General features: G+C 45.5%; 1 protein-coding gene across 1 annotated transcript in view; it reads right to left on the bottom strand.

Annotated features, from left to right (window-relative positions):
• Positions 1–15,573: 15,573 nt before the first annotated feature.
• Positions 15,574–20,344, bottom strand: part of SEC61B (SEC61 translocon subunit beta) — a 40,820-nt gene continuing 36,049 nt past the window's right edge. Inside the window, exons 3-4 of the mRNA XM_075316543.1 lie at positions 19,677–19,778; positions 15,574–16,309 (exon numbers count right to left, since the gene is read on the bottom strand). Coding sequence (XP_075172658.1) covers positions 16,222–16,309; positions 19,677–19,778 — 190 coding nt within the window. The 3' untranslated portion in view covers positions 15,574–16,221. The remainder of the gene's footprint in view (positions 16,310–19,676; positions 19,779–20,344) is intronic.

The raw sequence follows: 20,344 nt of genomic DNA, 5'->3' as shown, positions 1-20,344 counted from the left end.
CCACACACACAGACAACGCTGCACACACACAACACCCAACACACAAACACCGCGGCACACACAAATATACGCACATACCGCACAACACACACATTGCACAAAACATACCTCCCCCCAAAACACACCACACACACACAAACCGCGCAACACACACACAACGTTACAGACACACAGCGCTCCACAAACAACGCAACACACATACAACACCGCTCTCACCCCCCGTCACACCCAGACAACACCCAGAACATGTACAGCGCCTACACAAACACTTGGTAACTACAGACAACAACATCTCTCTCTATATATATATATATATAACAAAAATCATACATGAACTACACAATACGTAAATTCTAGAATACCCGATGCGTAGAATCGGGCCACCTTCTAGTATATATATATATACATATATATATATGAATAAAATTATTATTATTATTATTATATATATATACACACATACATATACATACAGTGCCTACAAGTAGTATTCAACCCCCTGCAGATTTAGCAGGTTTACACATTCGGAATTAACTTGGCATTGTGACATTTGGACTGTAGATCAGCCTGGAAGTGTGAAATGCACTGCAGCAAAAAAGAATTTCTTTTTTTATTTTTTTTTTAAATTGTGAAAAGTTTATTCAGAGGGTCATTTATTATTCAACCCCTCAAACCACAAGAATTCTGTTTGGTTCCCCTAAAGTATTAAGAAGTATTTCAGGCACAAAGAACAATGAGCTTCACATGTTTGGAATAATTATCTCTTTTTCCAGCCTTTTCTGACTAATTAAGACCCTCCCCAAACTTTTGAACAGCACTCATACTTGGTCAACATGGGAAAGAAAAGGAGCATTCCAAGGCCATCAGAGACAAGATCGTGGAGGGTCACAAGGCTGGCAAGGGGTACAAAACCCTTTCCAAGGAGCTGGGCCTACCTGTCTCCACTGTTGGGAGCATCATTCTGAAGTGGACGGCTTACGGAACTACTGTTAGCCTTCCACGGCCTGGACAGCCTTTGAAAGTTTCCACCCGTGCCGAAGCCAGGCTTGTCCGAAAAGTCAAGGCTAATCCAAGGACAACAAGGATCGAGCTCCGGGAAGATCTCATGGCAGTGGGGACATTGGTTTCAGTCAATACCATAAGTAACGTACTCCACCGCAATGGTCTCCGTTCCAGACGAGCCCGTAAGGTACCTTTACTTTCAAAGCGTCATGTCAAGGCTCGTCTACAGTTTGCTCATGATCACTTGGAGGACTCTGAGACAGACTGGTTCAAGGTTCTCTGGTCTGATGAGACCAAGATCGAGATCTTTGGTGCCAACCACACACGTGACGTTTGGAGACTGGATGGCACTGCCTACGACCCCAAGAATACCATCCCTACAGTCAAGCATGGTGGTGGCAGCATCATGCTGTGGGGCTGTTTCTCAGCCAAGGGGCTTGGCCATCTGGTCCGCATCCATGGGAAGATGGATAGCATGGCCTACCTGGATATTTTGGCCAAGAACCTCCGCTCCTCCATCAAGGATCTTAAGATGGGTCGTCATTTCATCTTCCAACAAGACAACGACCCAAAGCACACAGCCAAGAAAACCAAGGCCTGGTTCAAGAGGGAAAAAATCAAGGTGTTGCAGTGACCTAGTCAGTCTCCTGACCTTAACCCAATTGAAAACTTGTGGAAGGAGCTCAAGATTAAAGTCCACATAAGACACCCAAAGAACCTAGATAACTTGGAGAAGATCTGCATGGAGGAGTGGGCCAAGATAACTCCAGAGACCTGTGCCGGCCTGATCAGGTCTTATAAAAGACGATTATTTTAGCTGTAATTGCAAACAAGGGTTATTGCACAAAATATTAAACCTAGGGATAGGGAACACCCCTCTCCTGCAGCATGGATATATTTTCTTTCTGGCCGCTCTGCAGGTAGCTTATGACTAAGGACACTTTTTGGTTTTAAATTATTAGCCTGTCCGAAACGCGTAAAGTTTTTCCTGCTTCTCATTGTGTACGTGTTCCCAGACTATGTTTTAACCGGATTCCAATAAAAAGGTTTTTTTATATATTTTTATATCAGTGCTGAGCCCACCTTTTTTCTATTCACTTCTTGCTACACATACCGGTATGGACTGACCGGCAGGACTCGTGCACTTTGGAGGAAAGCATGGACTTTGATGGCAGGTGAGCTGGATTTTTTCTTTTTTGTTGTTAATCCACTGCAGTCCATTTCCTTGCTCCCTGTCTTCCTCCGTTCTACCTATATATAAGGATTTTTTGCTTATACTATTTACGTCTGGGAACCGTGTACTCCTCCATTTTCATTTTTTGGCCAGAATAACGATATATTTACATTTGCATCATGGACACAGCCGCCCTCCTGGATAATGAGGAGCGCCGCTTAAGTTTTGATTCTATTTTTACCGACCATGATGGGGCGCCTGCTGCTACTATGAGCCTTGCACAAGAGGACAGCATATATACCTTTTGGGACTTGGAGAAAGTTTCTGCCCAACGTTTAAAGACCTGGTGGGATGCCAAAACTCTGGGCAAATATATAGAAATGAATATGATCCCGAGGGGCTTGAGGCTAAAGAAATTGCCCACTTTCAAATTTAACCAGAAATTCTTGGAGGACTGGAATGCCATTCTGAGTTCCTGCTCTCTCAAACTAATGGATCTTATAGTCAAGGAGGAAAATACCCGTATTTTAAAGCTGGACCACGAGATCAAAAATATACACGAGTATTTAAAAAAGACCTATGACCCCTCCGATTTTGAAAAGCTTAATAACAAATTAAAGGATACCATTACTAAGTTAGAGAGCAGCATTATGGAATTTAAACAGAATAAGTACAGACGTGATGTCAAGGACTATGAACTTAATGAAATATATACTTGGCACGCATCCCGTAGAACAAAGTCCATTCTGAAAAAGCAGAATTTATATTCATCCAATGAGAAGACAGTGTACTTCTCCTCCACGGATCTCGATTCTACAGAGGATAGTGCCAGTTCATACGAATCAAGCAGGGAAACTTATACTCCCAGACATCAGCATTCCCATACGAGAAATGTATAAAAAAACGCAGGGGTGGAAGGAAACACCACAAATACAGGCGGTCGATATTACCTGCGCTCCAAGAGACACAAGCACTGGAGGAATTAGCCCACCAGAGCCCTCCTGAATACTCTGTCATTAACCTTTCTGCCTGCACTTTAGATGCAGCACAACTTCGAGTCCTTGGTAAGGGGTTAAACTTCGCCCCAACATCAAGAGCGAATTTATTCCAGACCATGAAAGACGTCAACCGTTTTATCAGGAATATTACGGTTAAAAGACACTTTTTGAGAATTCCCTCAGAGGAGGAAGGGATTATTCCTCAATCGCCTTCGGACAATTCTGACGCTCCTATTCCACTGTATATGGACCTTCGGGACCAAATTTCAGTTATGAGCCTGCACGAGCTGGGCGAAATGAATAGTGTAATTTCTTCAATTCCATCCTTCCTGACAAAGAATCCATCCTTCTATCCAATAGCCTCTAGGACACAGGCGATGGATACCTACCAAGATGTAATTGAGAAGGAGGTACGGAATATTATTTCCTCTGAATCGACCATATCCAACAATCTCTCTTCAGGAAGGATATGCTTTGAGGGACTTGAGGAACAACCCCTACATTTCGGTTCGCTCAGCTGACAAGGGGGGCTCAGTAGTTGTCCTTGACAGCTCCCTATATGAAAAATTAGTGATGGACATGCTGAGCGATACCACTACATACAGACGTCTGAATGGAGACTCCACCAATGTTTTTTCTTTAAAATTAAGCAATATTTTGCAGAGAGGGTTTGATTGGGGTATCATTTCCAAGAAGGTGCAGGAATATCTTATGATCGACAATCCTGTTTGCCCCATATTCCATGGCCTTCCTAAAGTCCATAAAAATACTTCCCCCCCCCTCCGCCCTATTGTAGCCAGCATAGGCTCCCTATCTAGCCATCTGTCGGGTTGGGTGGACGGTGTCCTCCAGCCTCTTGTCAAGCGTACCACCGGTTATGTTAGGGATACAAAATGTTTGTTGCAAAATCTCCAGGACATCAAGTGGACTGACCGTTCCTTCTGGATTATGGGTGATGTGAACTCCCTTTAACCTAGTATTCCACACGACTTGGCTTTACAGGTGTTATTTTTTCATTTGAATAAATACACTTCCTTTGATGATATACACAAGGAATTCATTTTGACAGTAACTGGTTTTCTGTTAAGTCATAATTTTTTTCAATTTAATGGCATTTTTTATTTGCAGATTTCAGGTTGTCCGATGGGGGCAAGTTTTTCGTGTGCCCTGGCCAACTTGTATATGTCCTATTGGGAGGAGCATCATATCTATATAGATGATAACCCTTACATCAAACATATCTGGTGGTACGCCCGTTACATAGATGATCAGATCTTTATTTGCGAGAGGCTGGGCGATATTAATCTGTCTGATGTGACAGATGGCTTAAACGCATACCTGAATAACAACCGATTCAACTTGTCCTTTTCCATTTCTTATTTTGAAAAAACTGCACCCTTTTTGGATGTCTCCCTTACAGGCAACTCTAACACTGGCCAAATTGATACAACACTGTATCGCCAGGCAATAAGCGGCAATACAATCTTGCGTGCTGATAGTTGCTACATTTCCCACACCACACGGAATTTACCCATTGGGGAATACTTGCGAGCTAAAAGGCTTTGCTCCTCAGCAGCCTCTTATTCATCTGAGGCTATGTGCATTATGGGGAAACTAAAAATGAGAGGGTATTCTGACTCCTCTCTAAAGATAACACGCAGCATTGCAGACAATAAATCACGATCAGAGTTACTAAGGGATAAGCCTAGATTGCAGAAACAGTCACAACGTGTCACATTCTCGACCCCTTTTAGCTCTGATTTTTCAGCCATAAAAAAAGTGGTTCTTAAATTTATCCCATTACTTCAGCAGGAGAAGGACGTTGATGAAATTCTCTCTCATGGAATCAATGTGGTAGCCAGACGTGCCAGAAATGTGGGCAATGCCGTCTCTCCCAGCCTCTATGCTGTAGGTGGAAATAGGGTACAAACCTGGCTCAGTACCACTGGTTCATACCGGTGTGGCTCTAAAAAATGTGGACCTTGCAGATATATGAGCCACACTCAACATTTTGAGAATTCCAATGGCAAAGCCATCAAAATAACATCTTTCATAAATTGTGCGTCTACATTTGTTGTATATAAAGCCACCTGCTGTTCCTGTGTTAAGAGCTACATAGGTTGTACCTCTAGATGCCTCAGGGTACGTCTGGCTGAGCACATAAGAGCTGCATCTTCAACTTCCTCCCTATTGTCCAGTGAGTCCGGAAGGAAACACCCCCTTTCAGGGCTCACGCGACACTTTTTAGATATACATGGAGGTGATTTGTCAACCTTGATAGTGACAGGTATCGAACATGTCCCCAAATCAATTAGAGGGGGGGGATCGGTTTGCCACCCTCTTGCAAGTGGAGGCAAAATGGATACTCAGATTGGACTCTAGACACCCAGGGGGTTTAAACTTTGGCTCTGATCTGCGATACATAATTTAGTGAAAAAAGTCCCTACCAACAGGCACCGATTTAAGTGCAACACATTGATGTGTATACATATTATATATATATATATATATATATATATATATATATATATATAAAAGTTTCTCCCCCCCCCCTCTTTCCCCCCCCTCCCACATTCCCCCACTCCCCCCCCCTTGTTTCCCCCTTGCTTCCCCCCAAACTCATCCCCCCCCTTTTGTTTCTAGTGGTCCGAATGTGACACCTTTGTGATTTCTATATACATACAAAAAAATTATAATTTTTTTTTTTTTATTTAGTGACATGTGTTTCGCTGCCAAGCCGCAAATATTTATATTATATAGGCACTTTTGCGATTAGTCGGTTTGGCTGATAGGCAACAACATAGGCACTATACCTATACGTGTATATTAAACACATGGAATGGTTACCTGGAATTTATATGGGCATATATGTATTTTTAAGCATATTTCCATGCATTTATATTAAACAGCCACGACTGAACGCCCTCCCCCATTCCCTTCCCCTCCCTCCCTTGTTTCCCTTGTCCACCCCCCCTCTCTTCACCCCCTCTTCCTCCTCCCCCCCTCTATTCCCCTTACCTGATTAACATTGCAATACAGATTTCATGATGTCTTTATTTCATTAAAAGTGCATTTTTTTTTTTTTATCATGTTTTCCTATGCGTTTTTTTCAGGGACCTGTATTAGAATTGTTACCTTTATGTCTATTAACCCTGTTTTTGGATTTGAACCTTGATTGCATTCCGTTGCAGCTGGATAGGGAACACCCCTCTCCTGCAGCATGGATATATTTTCTTTCTGGCCGCTCTGCAGGTAGCTTATGACTAAGGACACTTTTTGGTTTTAAATTACTAGCCTGTCCGAAACGCGTAAAGTTTTTCCTGCTTCTCATTGTGTACAACGTGTTCCCAGACTATGTTTTAACCGGATTCCAATAAAAAGGGTTTTTTTATATATTTTTATATCAGTGCTGAGCCCACTTTTTTCTATTCACTTCTAACTTATTTGCATCTTATCAAACCTGCTAAATCTGCAGGGGGTTGAATACTACTTGTAGGCACTGTATATATATATATATATATATATATATATATATATATATATATATATATATATATATATATATATATATATAAAAATAACCACAGAGGTGGTATGCGGCCTGTTATCAAATCTTTGGGATACGCAGGGCCACATCAGGGTCAATCGACACACAATCCACTGCTGTGATCCAGAATGCCTCCATACTGGTTGAGATACAAAAGACATCTGGGTATATCGTTCCACCAATCAAGCTGCACTATTTTTATAAAAAAGCTTGATGTTTCTTGCTGTGGGTTATCCTCCCATCTTAGTCTTATTTCAGCAAGAAATGCCTCGACGCGTTTCCCCCTCGGGTTATGGGGTTCCTCAGAAGGATTCCAATCTTAGATGGAACTCAAAACATTAATATCCATCAATGCACAAATGTAATCCCTCCATACGGGGTCCAGGATCTCTCATAAGTCCTCCAATACAATGCACCGTTTTGCTGGAGCTTGCAACAATGTCCGGACCCATAACATCCGGGCATTGTTGCAAGCCCCAGCACAAGGGTGCATTGTACCTGAAAGTACTGGTCCCCTAGATGAGCTCTCCACCCCACTGGGCTGGCATCTATATAGATTACCACTGACTCTTCTGTGTTCCAGGAAACTCCCCTCCTGAGGTTTTCTTCGTCCTGCCACAGTTTTCCTGCTTGACATCATGGTAGAGACTAAGTTATCGGAGAAATCCATGGCTAGGAGGAGTCTCCTTTCAAGTTCTCCATGCTGTCAGATGTAATCTCTGAACCCGGGGGTGCAGGACAGGTCCTTGTAACAGTAGGTTGGTGACACCAGGAAGAATCCAGGGGTCAGATACTGACATGCGCCGGAGCCACATGAACCATGGTCTCCTTGGCCAGAATGGTGTAATTAGAATGACTCTGGCTCTGTCTTCTCAGATTTTCTTGAGTACTGTTGGTATCAGCTGGCACGGGGGAAAGGCATAGGCCAGCAAAAAATCCCATTCCTGGAGGAGTGCATCTACGCCATCTGAGAATTCCCTTGGGCCCAGGGAGAATTTTTTTACTTGACAGTTTTGTCTGGTGGCGAAAAGATCTATTTCTGGCCATCCCCAAGCTACGCATATCTCTGTGAAGATTGTTGTGATGCAAGGCCCATTCCCCTTGGCTGAGAACATGTCGGTTTAAGAAGTCAGCCACTGTTTTCTGCTCCCTTTATGTGTCAGCCGGTTAGAGATGACAGGTTCCCTTCTGCTAGCTGGAATAACCGTCCTGCTTCTTCCATCAGGGATCTGGACCTGGTTCCCCTTGATGGTTTAGTTATGCCACCGCAGTCCTGTCGTTGGATATCATGACCACGTCTTTCCCAGATATTCTGTTGCAGAACCTGTCTTACCGCTGATAGTTCTTTGAAATTGGAAGAGCGATTTCAGTAGGGTCCCAACTCCCCTGGAGGAAACAAAGCCTCCAAGTGAGCTCCCCACCCCATGGGGCTTGCGTTCGTGGTGACCACAATTGGATGTTCCACTGTCCAGGGAACCCTTTTCCTTAGATTTCCCTCATCTAGCCACCATCCTAGAGGTTTGATCACGTACGGGCTTAGCTGGAATTTTTGGTCTAGACTGTCTGGATTTGTGGTTTGTATTGACAAAACCTGCCACTGTAGATCCTGTGTGTATCTGTGCCCACTGGAATTGTAGCCATCAGGGAAACTAACAGAGACAGCCTCTCTTACGGAGATTATCTGTCGTGTGCATGCTCTTGTAGCTTTCACCCTGATTTTTGTCATTTTCTCCCCGGGCAAAGAAACGCGCTGGAGTTTTGCATCTAGTTTGATTCCTAAAAAGACTTGATGTTTTGAGTTTTCTCTGTTTATGAGTCAGTCGAGGTCCGTCAATATTGCCAGGATCTGCTCGATTGCCATCGAATAGTTTACTTTTGATTTGCATATCACTAAAAAATTGTCAAGATATGGCACAATTAGAATGTCTTCCTTCTTCATGTACGTCATTTCGGCCACTATCTTGGTGAATACCCTTGGTGCTAAGGAGATTCCAAGGGTAGGCATCGGTATTGTAGGTGGGTTGGGACTCCATCAATGTCTACAGATACCCTGAGGTATTTCTGATGTTCTCTGCAAATAGGGATGTGGTAGTACACGTCCTTTAGATCTACGACTGCCATATAGCAAACGGGGTAAAGGAGTTTTACAGCTGATTTTATGGTCTCCATTTTGAAACTCTGTAATTTGATGAGGTTTCAAGTTGAATATGGTCCTGTAGGACCAGTTTGGTTTCTTGGCCAAAAAGAGACTGCTGTAAAACCCCTGTCCAATGTCGGATTATGGAACTTTGGTTACTACTCTTTTTTCTAACAGGACAACTTCCTGTTCTAAGGTCCCTTGATTTCTTCCGGTTGTTTGGGTTATTATTCGCCGTGAGGGAAGGGAGGAAAAAGTTAGTCTTAGGCCCTGCAATAGTCTATTACCCATCTGGATAATGGGCGTAGAGACCATTGGTGAGCAAAGATTTTCGATCTTCCTCCCACCTGTTGTCTGGTGTTAATAGTGAATAGGAATCCTTTGGTATCTTTGCCCTTCCAGGCACGCTCCTCACTTGATCTGTCTTCTGTTCGGCCTCCTCTACATCCTCTCCTTCCTGAGCCACAAAAGGACCTCCAAAATCTCTGGAAGGGGGAAGCTTTTTGTTTCTGGTCTGCCGCCTTCTCTAAAATTTCATCCAATGTTGGCCCGAACAGAAACTCTCCGTGACAAGGGAGAGAGCAGAGCTTTACTTTTGAGTTGGACAAGGTGCATGCACGAGAGGCGAACCTCCCACTGTCCACCGAGGCACCTGCTAGAAACGCTGCTGCCTTTTGAAACGTGGGTAATGCCTTCAGCAGTTTTTCTCTAGGGCATTTATTTTTTATCTGATAGGATAATTCATTAAGCCAAGTGACCATGGCTCATGCAGTGCATGTCGCTGCTATGCTGGGTTTGAAGGACCATGCCGCAGCTTCCCATTTTCCCTTAAGGAACGTGTCCGCCTTTTTGTCCAGTGGATCTTTTAGGGATCCCAAGTCCTCAAAGGGGAGGGCCACCCCCTTGGACACTTTAGCTATTGCTCCATCCATTTTGGGGGACTTTTCCCAGAAACCACACAGCTCTTCATTAAAGGGATATTTTCTTTTCAGAGTGTGGGGAACTGTTACTTTAACAGGTTTTTTCCACTCTTTCTTAATGAGTGATAAGTTGTCATGTACCGGAAACTTTTTGTTTCCGCTCCTCTAAGTTCCCGAACATTGCATCTTGTATAGACCTAGGCTCCTTAGGGGTCTTAACCCCCATCGTTGCCCTAACTGCTTTTAGGAGCTTGTTGATATCAGCTGGAAAAAAATAATGGGTGGCCATATTCCTCGTCTGAGGAGTCTGAAAGCGACCTCTCGGATATTAGGACTTCCCCTGACCTGTCCTCCGAGCTAATATCCGAGGGCGCTTGCTTGAGGATGGAGAGGGCCCTTTAAATTGGTCAATTACTGCCCTCACTGTAGATCCAACCTCTTCTTTGATTAAAGTTTTAATCTCCTGTAATATAGAGGGGGATTCTTCTGCCACAGTCCTTTCAATACAAGAACGGCACAGTTTCTTATCACATTCCCTGTCCAGCTTCCTTTTGCACAGGGCACATTCTTTATGCTCTTAGATGTTGCTTTTCTAACCTATAACAAAAGACAATAATAAGGCTATTAGTATGGCATTACAGAGTAGGCACTATCATGCTAAGGAGGGGGTTTTGGGTCCTCCATGGCGTCCACTGGCATTGTACCATTCTCCATGGTATGAAGGTTCCACATGCATCCAGGTCCACAAGTGAAAGGGTGCCACTGGTTGTGTTCCTTTAAATATTGTATGCCTGGACACAGTACATGCAGTGCCTCCGGCTACTTCTTCCCGGGAGTACCAGTATACCGCGCACCGTGTATGAGGTCACCGCCGCTGGAAATGACCCTGGAAACCCTGAGGGCAGGTGCACTGTGCAGGTATGCCACCTTCCGGCCCTGCCTTCAGCATGGAGCAGTCGCCAGTATTCTTAATGCTGGACTCGTTCGCTCCTCCCCTGGCCTGCCCAGCCTCCAGCACAGAGTGGACGCCGGGAGTACTTCACTGTGGCGGCCCGTATGTGCAGGTGCACATACCACATGCTCATGGAGTGGTCGGCAGGATCAATTGTCAGTGGCGGCAGCAGTACGCTTCCGGAGGAAGGTCGCTGTCACCCGGAGATGCTGATGCATGCCGCACCGCATGCATCCCTCTTTGGCCTGCGCGAGGGAGACACAGGTTGGCCTGGATCTTTTCCCAGGCAGCACCATAGGTATCCTCCTCTTCCAGGAACAGGAAACACACTGAGGCTGCGGAGAGGTGCCACCCTTTTTATCTCTGTAGGTTTCCTGTTTCTGGGGGCAGACACTCTCGTACACTGCTATCATGGTGAAAGGAAAGACATGGTGTCCTGGACTGACCGCTATTCTTTCGGGGATTCCACCCCCGTGGTTGCTGTTATTTTTAGGATTTTCCCCGTGTTCTCTGCCGGAAAGCATGACAGACTGTATTCTTCATCAGATGAAGATTGCTCTGATGAGAACCTCAATTCTCTAGTTTCCTCCCCCCTCCTCCCCCTGAGAACTATCTTCAGATTAGGTTTGGCGTCTACTAGAGGACACGGAAGGGCCTCCTATTAGTTGCAGCTCAATGACAGTGTTTATAATCTAGGGGAGAAGGGGGGTTCCTATATTTATATTTTATTCTTTGAGGCAAAACCATCTGGTGTGGCCCTTACCTCATTCTTGATTAAAGACCTAATTTGCTGGACCATTGATGGGAACCACAGAGAGACACAGACAGAGAGAGACATAGAGAGCGATGCTCTTAAGCGTTTCTGGGGAAGCTTCCATCTTGGAGAACCACTGCGGGCATGCTGTCCAAAATGACAGGGTTTCAAATTCCCCGCAATTTCTTTAAATACTGCAAGCTCAACCTCAGAGGTGGCATGTGACGCCATACTCGGCATGCACCATCACATCCGCTCCCATGAGCCTCTCTGGCCCCCCACTTCCCCCATAAGTGGTAGCGGGGCTCACGCCGATGCATGACGGTTGTGGGCTACTTACAGCGCATGTGTACCGCCCCGGGGCTCGGCCGAATGCCGAGCCGCTCGGATCCGGGCTGGTCGGTGGGTGGCCCGAGCTCCTCCCGGACCCGGGGGTCACGTCGCTCTGAAGGGATGCTGGGGCTACGTGAGGGGTGGTGTTCGGTGGGGAGGTCCACGGCCGAGGCCGTGGTTGTTTTTGGGGGTTAAGTTCGTGACGCCACCCACGGGTTGTGGTGAATGGATGGACACCACCGCTGCCATTGACTAGGCTCCTGGGGATGGTGTTGCGCAGCTTGGTGTTGACCCCTCCGTGGGTAGGGGGTGATGGTCCCGGGGGGCCCAAGGGTGCTGAGGGGGGGGGGGGAATGCGTGCTGGCGCGGTGCAGTGCGCGGCGGCACTGTTGTACTCACCATTACAGACACACTGAAGTCTCTGGTAAACCAAACAAGATGGTGGACGGTGCCCACAGCCGGCTGAGTCTCTCCTGTTTTTCAGGTTGGTGGTTTCCACCTTTCTCCTGCATCTCACTTTTAGAAGAATGGTGACTCCTATGCCTGAGCAACGGTAGTCTGCTCCCCAGCTTTGTGTGTGCCGGCAGAGCCCGTTTGCCCACAGACGCTGGCCCGTGGGATCTCGATGCGTGGGCGGTGGCTTTCTTTCCCTCTGGTTGGGCTTTAGTCTTCAGTCGGGTCTTGGGTGGGAAAGGACCTAAAGTCGAGACCCCAATCAGTGAATTTGACTCGGTCCAGTGGCTTCTGAGCCTCGTCTGAGTACCCCTCCTGGTGCTCTGGTTTCCAATCGGTTCCCTGGTTGGGTACCGGCGGGCCACTACCTGGTCCCGTTCCATTCCAGTTCCACTGGCTGTAATCCCAGCTCTTGCAAACGGCCACCACCATCTGCCTCCTGGCCACAGGGTATCCGGGCTCCGACCCAGATCCCTGACAGACGTCTACACTTTGCTACCACTCTCCTCCACTCCTGTCACTAATCTGTCTGTTTTTCCCGCCTCATGCTCTCCGAACTCCTCGGTGGCCGTGGCCAGCAGCCTGGCCCTGCCCCCCCCCCGGGTGGGAACGTCAAGTCTTGAGAGGGGTGACTCAGGGTTTTAAGGTTGGCTGCTGTTACCTTTTTAGGGGATGGTGTTTGTGTAAGGGCCTACCTGTGACTACCTGGCTAGTCCAGGGCGTCACAGATGCAGCTTGCCTTCCGAGCTCCGGAAGCAGCCGCGGTATCACGGCCCCAGCTGCCGCACATGGAAGAGCGAGCCCTGGCTGAGACCCAAACCCTGTAAAGCAACACGTGGACAGACCATTCCATTGTTGCCCATGGAACCTACCAGCTCGTATGACGCCGGGCATGGGGAAAGGAGACCGAGTCATGGACCAGCGCAGCCCTGAGACACCTGATCCTGGAGACCTGGCCTGCTGAGACCCTGGAGTAACTTCCCCAGGTAACCTTCAGTATCCTCTTCCAGTAACAGGAAACCACACTGGCTTTGGAGACGTGCCGCCTCTTATTTGCAGAAAGGTTTCCTGTTCCTGGGGTCGGATATACTCTTATGTACGGTGTTGTCATGGGAAGGGAAAAGGACAGTCCGCTATGTCCAACTTGAGTGGTCAGGGTGGAAAGGCTAGTTAGAATATTCACAGCATTCAAGACATCCCGCAAAAATGGAGCGTCGTCCCGAGTGTCCCCACCGCTAGCACAGGTTACTCCCTCCATCCGCTGCACAGAGGGTGCCTCAGCCATTTCCTCGCTTAGGCCTTCCTCCCCAACTGCCAGAGGAGAAAAGCGCGACCCCATTACTTGGAGACTCATGGGAGAGTACCACACATCCTTTTACCATCATGGGCTTCTTGCTAGGGTTTATATGCATATTGGCTCAACTTGACTACAGTCTCCTCTAAGGCGGCTCTGCTCTTTCTGCCTCCAGGTGTGCCAGATCCATCTTGTGGGTCTCTCAGCTACCCTCTGTCTTCTTTGACGTCTTTTTAGTACGGGTCATGTTAGCTCACAGTGAAGACTCCAGGGAAATGTGGCCTTAGGGACAAAATTATTATATTTCAGTATACTAGAGTGAACAAATGTTCTGCACTAGTCAGTTTCAGTGGGGGGGAGGGGGGGAAAGCACCTGTCTATAGGTGTAGCCTTAATGCCCCATCACACACAATGAGATTGCTAAGGAGATCGGTGCTGAGTCACAGTTTGTGACGCGCCAGCGATCTCGTTAGGTGTGACACCTATCAGTGATCAGGCCCCCTGCTATGAGATCGCTAGTCATTGCCGAATGGTCCAGACCATTTTATTCAAAGGCGATGTTCTGCTGGGCAGGACACTTCACTATGTTTGACGCCTACCAACGACCTCCTAACCTGGTCCCACCGCCCGCCGAGATAGTTATACATGTCGCTGATTGTTACTGTGTCATTGGTAAGGTGTGTGACATTTCACCAGCGATCCTTATCAGGTCATATCGTTGTCAGGATCGCTGGTAAGTCGGTGTGTGACTGGGCCTTTGGTGATAAACAATAAACTTGTCCCTAATGTATTAGCATCAACAGCCCAGAACCAGACAATTTTGATAGTGGGAAACTCCTCACTGTAAGGCTGGGGCCACACAGGGATTACTGCGATCCCCTTGCATGAAACTCTGCTCACGCTGGCAGTACAGCAGAGCAGAGTTTCATGCAAGTGTCCCAGCGACTAAGCTCCAATCGTGCAAGCGAACTTCAGCTGCAGGGGGGCAGGCCAGTGCTGAGGAGGAGAGGGAGGGATTTATCTCCCCCTCTCCTCCGTAGCCGGCTATTGTCACTCGCGGTACACCGGTGTACCGCAAGTGCAGTGCGATTTTTCTCTCGCCCAATAGACTTGAATGGGTGCGAGAGAAAACAAGCTCTCAGTACAGTCGCAGGATACTGCGATTGTTTTCTCGGTCCGATTAAGGCTGAGAAAATAAATCGCTCATGGGTGCTGACACAGACTAATATTGGTCCAAGTGAAATGCAATTTTTTTTTTTTTCATGCCGTGTGGCTTAGGCCTAAAGGCAGGTGTTCAGCACCAGGTACTAGGACCCTGGAGAGCTCTTCTCTTGCCACTGCTTCATTTCACCTCACTTTGACTCCTTGCTAATGCTTTTATCAGCAGGGAGGGGGAGTTGGATGACTCCTAGCTTCCTCCCACAGTACTGCTCCCCATGGGGTAAAGAGCCCAAGACGGACGCTGTTTTCACAAGGCTTCCCCTTTCTACCTCCATCAAACTTCAGCAGGGCACTTTCTTCCTCTACCACTGCTCCACAGCACCAGGGGGTCCTCTGCTCAGCAACGATGATCACTTTGGAAGCTCTGTGTAGGGTCTCATGTTGGACTTTCAATCAGAAAGGCAGGAGCTCCCCTCAGATGCCGCCACTCAGCCACAGAACATGGCCACACCCCTTCCACCATTTTTAACTAGTTAAAACACTTCTGCATGCATTCAGAGTATAAAAAGGGAAAGGAAATTGTGCAGAAAAGATTTCATAGTTCACAGAAAGTCAAGGTTTCCAGTCTACACATTCGAGCACGTACTAGACTGGGGAGATGAAACATGTTTCAAGTTCCTATAGTAGTGGTGCAAATGTACAGACAGAATAGAGAGGAGATGCAATAAAGTAAAAAGCTAAAATACTGATGGCAAGTAAGCATTACATGTGCCATGAACACAGACAAACCTCCTGTGTTTCATAGTATTAAATTTTACTCTTTCTACCAAGACTACAACCAAAAGCAGTTTTAGTAAATTTGATAACCAGTTTATTTACAGACTTGGATAACATGAATATATTGACTTTAAAGACCATGAACAGCTTGAGGGTCATTTTTTTTTACTTACTTAAACACACTGCAGGCTGCAGAGTGAGAAGTTTTATTGTACAAAAGATACAATTCTTAAAGGGGTAGTCAGGGTTGATAAACTATAAAGATGAATTGAAGTTCATTTATCCTCACAATACCTATAACTTAGTATGACAGGAGCTGCTCTTCACGGCTCCCCCTCCCTTCTGGGATATTACAGCACACACACAGCAGGGAGCTGCACACTTATAATAGCCAGTCTCCTGATCATTTCTGCTTCTCTATCCCGTTCTGGACTGTAGGGAAACCGAGACGAGACTCGCCGTTATCAACGTGCAGTTCCCCGCTGTGAGTGCAACATCCAAGAGGAGAGGGGGGAGTAGTGAAGAGCAGCTCATGTCACTCTGAATTACATGTATTGTAAGGATAATAGAACTGCACCAGGCATCTCATCTTTAATGAGTACAAGAACTTTTCATCTCCCTTTAAGCATCTGTCCAATATCAAAAGCTATGTCTGCGCTTAAATAAACTGTTCTTAAGTCCAAGTGATTTGGTCCAGTAATATATTAGCTGTAAACACTTCATGAACGTGTGTATTTTCCCCAGATGTGCAGCATGAAGACTGATGCAATAAAGAGCAGGCTCATCACCAGAACAGGAACAGGACCCCTATATGGAGAGAAAAGTAGTACACAATCAAATATATATTTAAGTTATGAGTGTCAAAGTCATTACTTTATATGTCATACAATATTGCCTGAACAATTGCAAAACAATAAAAGGATGGGGTCCAACTGCTTTTTTAAATTTCAATTTTTTTTTAATGGGAATTTTTCATTTTATTCGGTAGATAAATTTAGAACCTTTCCCCCCCCCAGACAGAAACACTTGAATTGCATGTTACAAAATAGAAAAAAAAATATACCGCGTACACTTATGCTTCATGCAGCGTTTTTGCAGCGTTTTTCAGGTGCAGTTTACCAAAACTGCATGCGTTTAATTCCCGAGCAAAGTCTATGAGATCTAATTTTTGCTGTGTGCACGTTGCGGTTTTTTTTTTGGCTGCACCTTTGTGGTGAGCAAAAAGATGCAGCATGTCAATTCTTTTTGCATTTTGTTCCTGCAATTCTCAATAGTGAAGGGAGGACGTGCAGATCAGTCCTCAACCAACTCTGGGTCGGCAGGGGAGGGGGATTGATCCCTGGCATCTGGCCAGATGCCAGTCCCTATATAATCTATGGGGACCAATTCTGGTGCAAAAGGAGTAGGAGCCAGCACTTCATACTTACTGATTCACCAGGGTGGCTACCACACTGTTCCCATGGCTGCTCATTACCTGCATTCAATATGTAACCACTGGCGTCTGGTTGCAGTCAAACATGCTGTCACTCGGGCTGGGGGCTCATCTGACTGCAACCAATACGCCAGTGGGTGGGTCTATTGTACAGTAAAATAAATTTTAAAAAATTGGTGTAGGACTCCCCATGTTACGCTACCCAGCACAGATAAAGCCAGACAGCTGTAGGATGGTATTTTCAGGCTGGGGATACCCATGGTTATTGGGCACCCCCCTAGCCTAAAAATAGACTGCAGCCGCATGAATTAGATGCGACAGTCCCGGCACTCTACCTGGCTCTTCCCGGTTGCCTGGGTGCGGTGGCAATCAGGGTAATAAGGAGTAAATGGCAGCCCACAGCTGCCACCAAGTCCTAGATTAGTAATGTGAGGTGTCCAAGATCCCCCATCATTAACCTGTAAGTGAAAAGAAATATTAACACCAAAATAATCCTTTATTTGGACGTCACCGCTGATCGCGTGGCTCACTTCAGTTGCTGCATGGAGCTCATAGCAGGCAGTTAAGTTCTACAGCGCTCGCTGTGAGCTTCAGATGTAGCAGTGCTTGAAGTGTCGTGGGACCTCCTGTTGATGTCACACCTGCAGGGGTGTTTTGGGGGTTAATAAAGTGGTGAAAGAAGGTGGATTTTTTGTCCTTTATTTCAAATAAAGGACTTTTGGGTGTTTACTTTAACTTACAGATTAGTGATTGGGGGGGGGGGGGCCTCTCAGATGCCTGCCATCATTAAGCTGAGACTAAGTAGCAGCTGCTGTGGGTTGTTCACTCTTTATTTCCCACATTGCCACTGCACCAGGCCAACGGGAAGAGCTGGGTCTAGTGCCAGAATTGGCGCATCTTATGGGTGCGTCACTTCAGGAGCTGCTGGAAAGTGCCAAATATCCATGACCCTTCCTACCCTATTAAGATCAGCCCCCCGTTGTCTGCTGTACCTTGGTTGGTTTTAGAAAAATGGGGCAGACCCCACGTTTTGTTTTTTTTTAATAAAAAAAAAAAAAAAAAAATTAAATTAAATTGAAAATAAAAAAAAAAAAAAAGTATGGGATCCCCTCTATTTTACATAACCAGACAAGGTACAGCAGACAGCTGAAGGATGCATCTTGCAGCTGCTGCAGTTCCTGTGCTGGATATGAAATTCATGGGGGGGGGGGGGGGGACTGAAAAAGCTGGCTAAGCTAGCTATCCCTCCATCAAAGGAGCCATTATTTCTTTTTAATTATCATTTCTATATGTTCTATTTTTCTATTCTAGCTATTATCCTATCCTATCATTTTGTTTCTCCTTTAAAAAACATGCATTAACAAAAACACGGAACAAAACGCATAGGTTTTTGGGGACAAAAATGTGCATCCTTGTGGTCACCAGAGATGGAGCATGAGCATATAGTCTTAAAAGTATGAATTGAAGGTAAAAAAAAAAAAAAAAAAACACAACATGTACAGAACAATGAAAATATTTAATAATCAGATTTATATAAATTGTGATTGACTTAAAACCAACAACTTTAATCAACATACAATCTTTCAAAGATTACACGCAGAAACATTGTTCATTTGCAGCCCAGTATCATTAAACAGTATGGTCAGTGACTAACGAATGGTAAATATTGTCTGAAATGTGTGTGGATGAATCCACGTAACGAACGCACGACAATAGTTTATTTATTCAGATTCACTGCTACATTACTTATAGTCAGCGGCAAGCCCAGAATTTCTCACAAGCGTGTGAAATTACAGGTCTGGCACTGACCACGAGAGACCTATGGAGCCTCGTTCTTAGAACGAGGCTCCATAGGATTCAATTTAACTGTATACTTAGCGGGTTAGTAATGAGGGTGTCTGATAAATGCCTCTCCGTTACTATCCCCTTGGCTTGCTGCCAGCTGTCAATTCATAGCTAACATCAGCCCCAAAAATGTTACCCCCAATTGCCACAGTACCAGGGCAAATTGTGAAGAGTTGGGCAAAGCCAGAATTGGCACATCACTTCTGGGGCGGCTGCAGATTGCCATTTTTTAGCTGGGAAGGGCCAAATAACCATGAATATTCACAGCCTGATAATACCAGCTTGCAGCTTTTTGCTTTACTTTGGTTGGTTATCAAAAAAAAAAAAAAAAAAAGCTACGATTCTATGATGTGCTCTGAGTTTTCTTTTGTCTTCTTACCCTGGCCAGGAGTTTTGGTATGGACTGACCATTTAGTGCCTGGTCAGACACAGCCAAAAGGTCTCAAACTAGGGTCCATGCATAAAAACAAAAAACGGGGTGGCAATTGTAACCACACCCCGTGACTGACTGACCTCTGCATTTCATCAGTACAGAGCCAGATGTCAGGCAGTGCAGGGCTGTGTGCACAGCCCCTGCTCCCCATGTCCTGAGCGATGACAGGCTGCTCCAGCCAAGCATCTACGACTGCATGCCCGAGAATAAAGTTAATTTCCTTCAGGTAGACAGGCTTTCAGTATGGCGGACGGGCAGTTTTAGAACCATTTTAAGCCTGCAGATTAAACGAATACGTGCAGGTCATTTTGACTGGACAGGTTAACATCCAATTGTGGAACTTATTTTTAATCCAAGATCTATTGATTGAATTGGACTTTCATGGGAAAAGCCATTAAATTTAGATAGCTTTCACACCAATCAAAATATTGTAACTCATTTCAGACGCCAAAACAAACACTTACACTTTAAGACCTGGGGAGTCCTCAGTGTAGAACCTCCACATGCCCCCAGTGCCAGCAGATGTGGTGCGCCCTGAGCTTCTTGTACCACTACTTGTAGTTTTCCTATTTGAATAAAATTTAGTGATTAAAATTATATATATTTCAATTTCTATGTGCTGTAATCAAGACATCTTGACATTCAATATTTATACTGTAGAAAATGTATACTCTATACCAGGGGTCTCAAACCGGGCCGGGTATAAGGGCCACATATAGAAAGCAAAAGAAAAAAAAATTGGAGGGTCCGCATTCTTTTCATGACAGAGTGACACTTATTGGTACCATATATTTTTTCCAACATTTTATCCCCTTTTTGTAAGTAACACAGTTTAACAATTCAGCCCCATAGTGATTTTGGCCAGTGTATAATATATAGTTTACACATATTATAAACACACGATAAAGCGAGCCTGAGACCTGTGAAATACGTATTGGGGTCCCATCAGTCCCCCTGCAGGTATAGCAAATTTAGCTTTGTTGGTCTTTTGCATTTTCTACTGCACCTTATCTGTTTTTGTTAATTATTATTGATGTAACTTATTTAGGGTACCTTCACACTTAGCGATGCAGCAGCGATCCGACCAGCGATCTGACCTGGTCAGGATCGCTGCTGCATCGCTACATGGTCG

Source organism: Anomaloglossus baeobatrachus, chromosome 6 (assembly GCF_048569485.1).
Source record: "Anomaloglossus baeobatrachus isolate aAnoBae1 chromosome 6, aAnoBae1.hap1, whole genome shotgun sequence".
In the NCBI taxonomy this organism is placed as follows: Eukaryota; Metazoa; Chordata; class Amphibia; order Anura; family Aromobatidae; genus Anomaloglossus; species Anomaloglossus baeobatrachus.
This window is presented reverse-complemented; position numbering and strand designations above follow the sequence as displayed.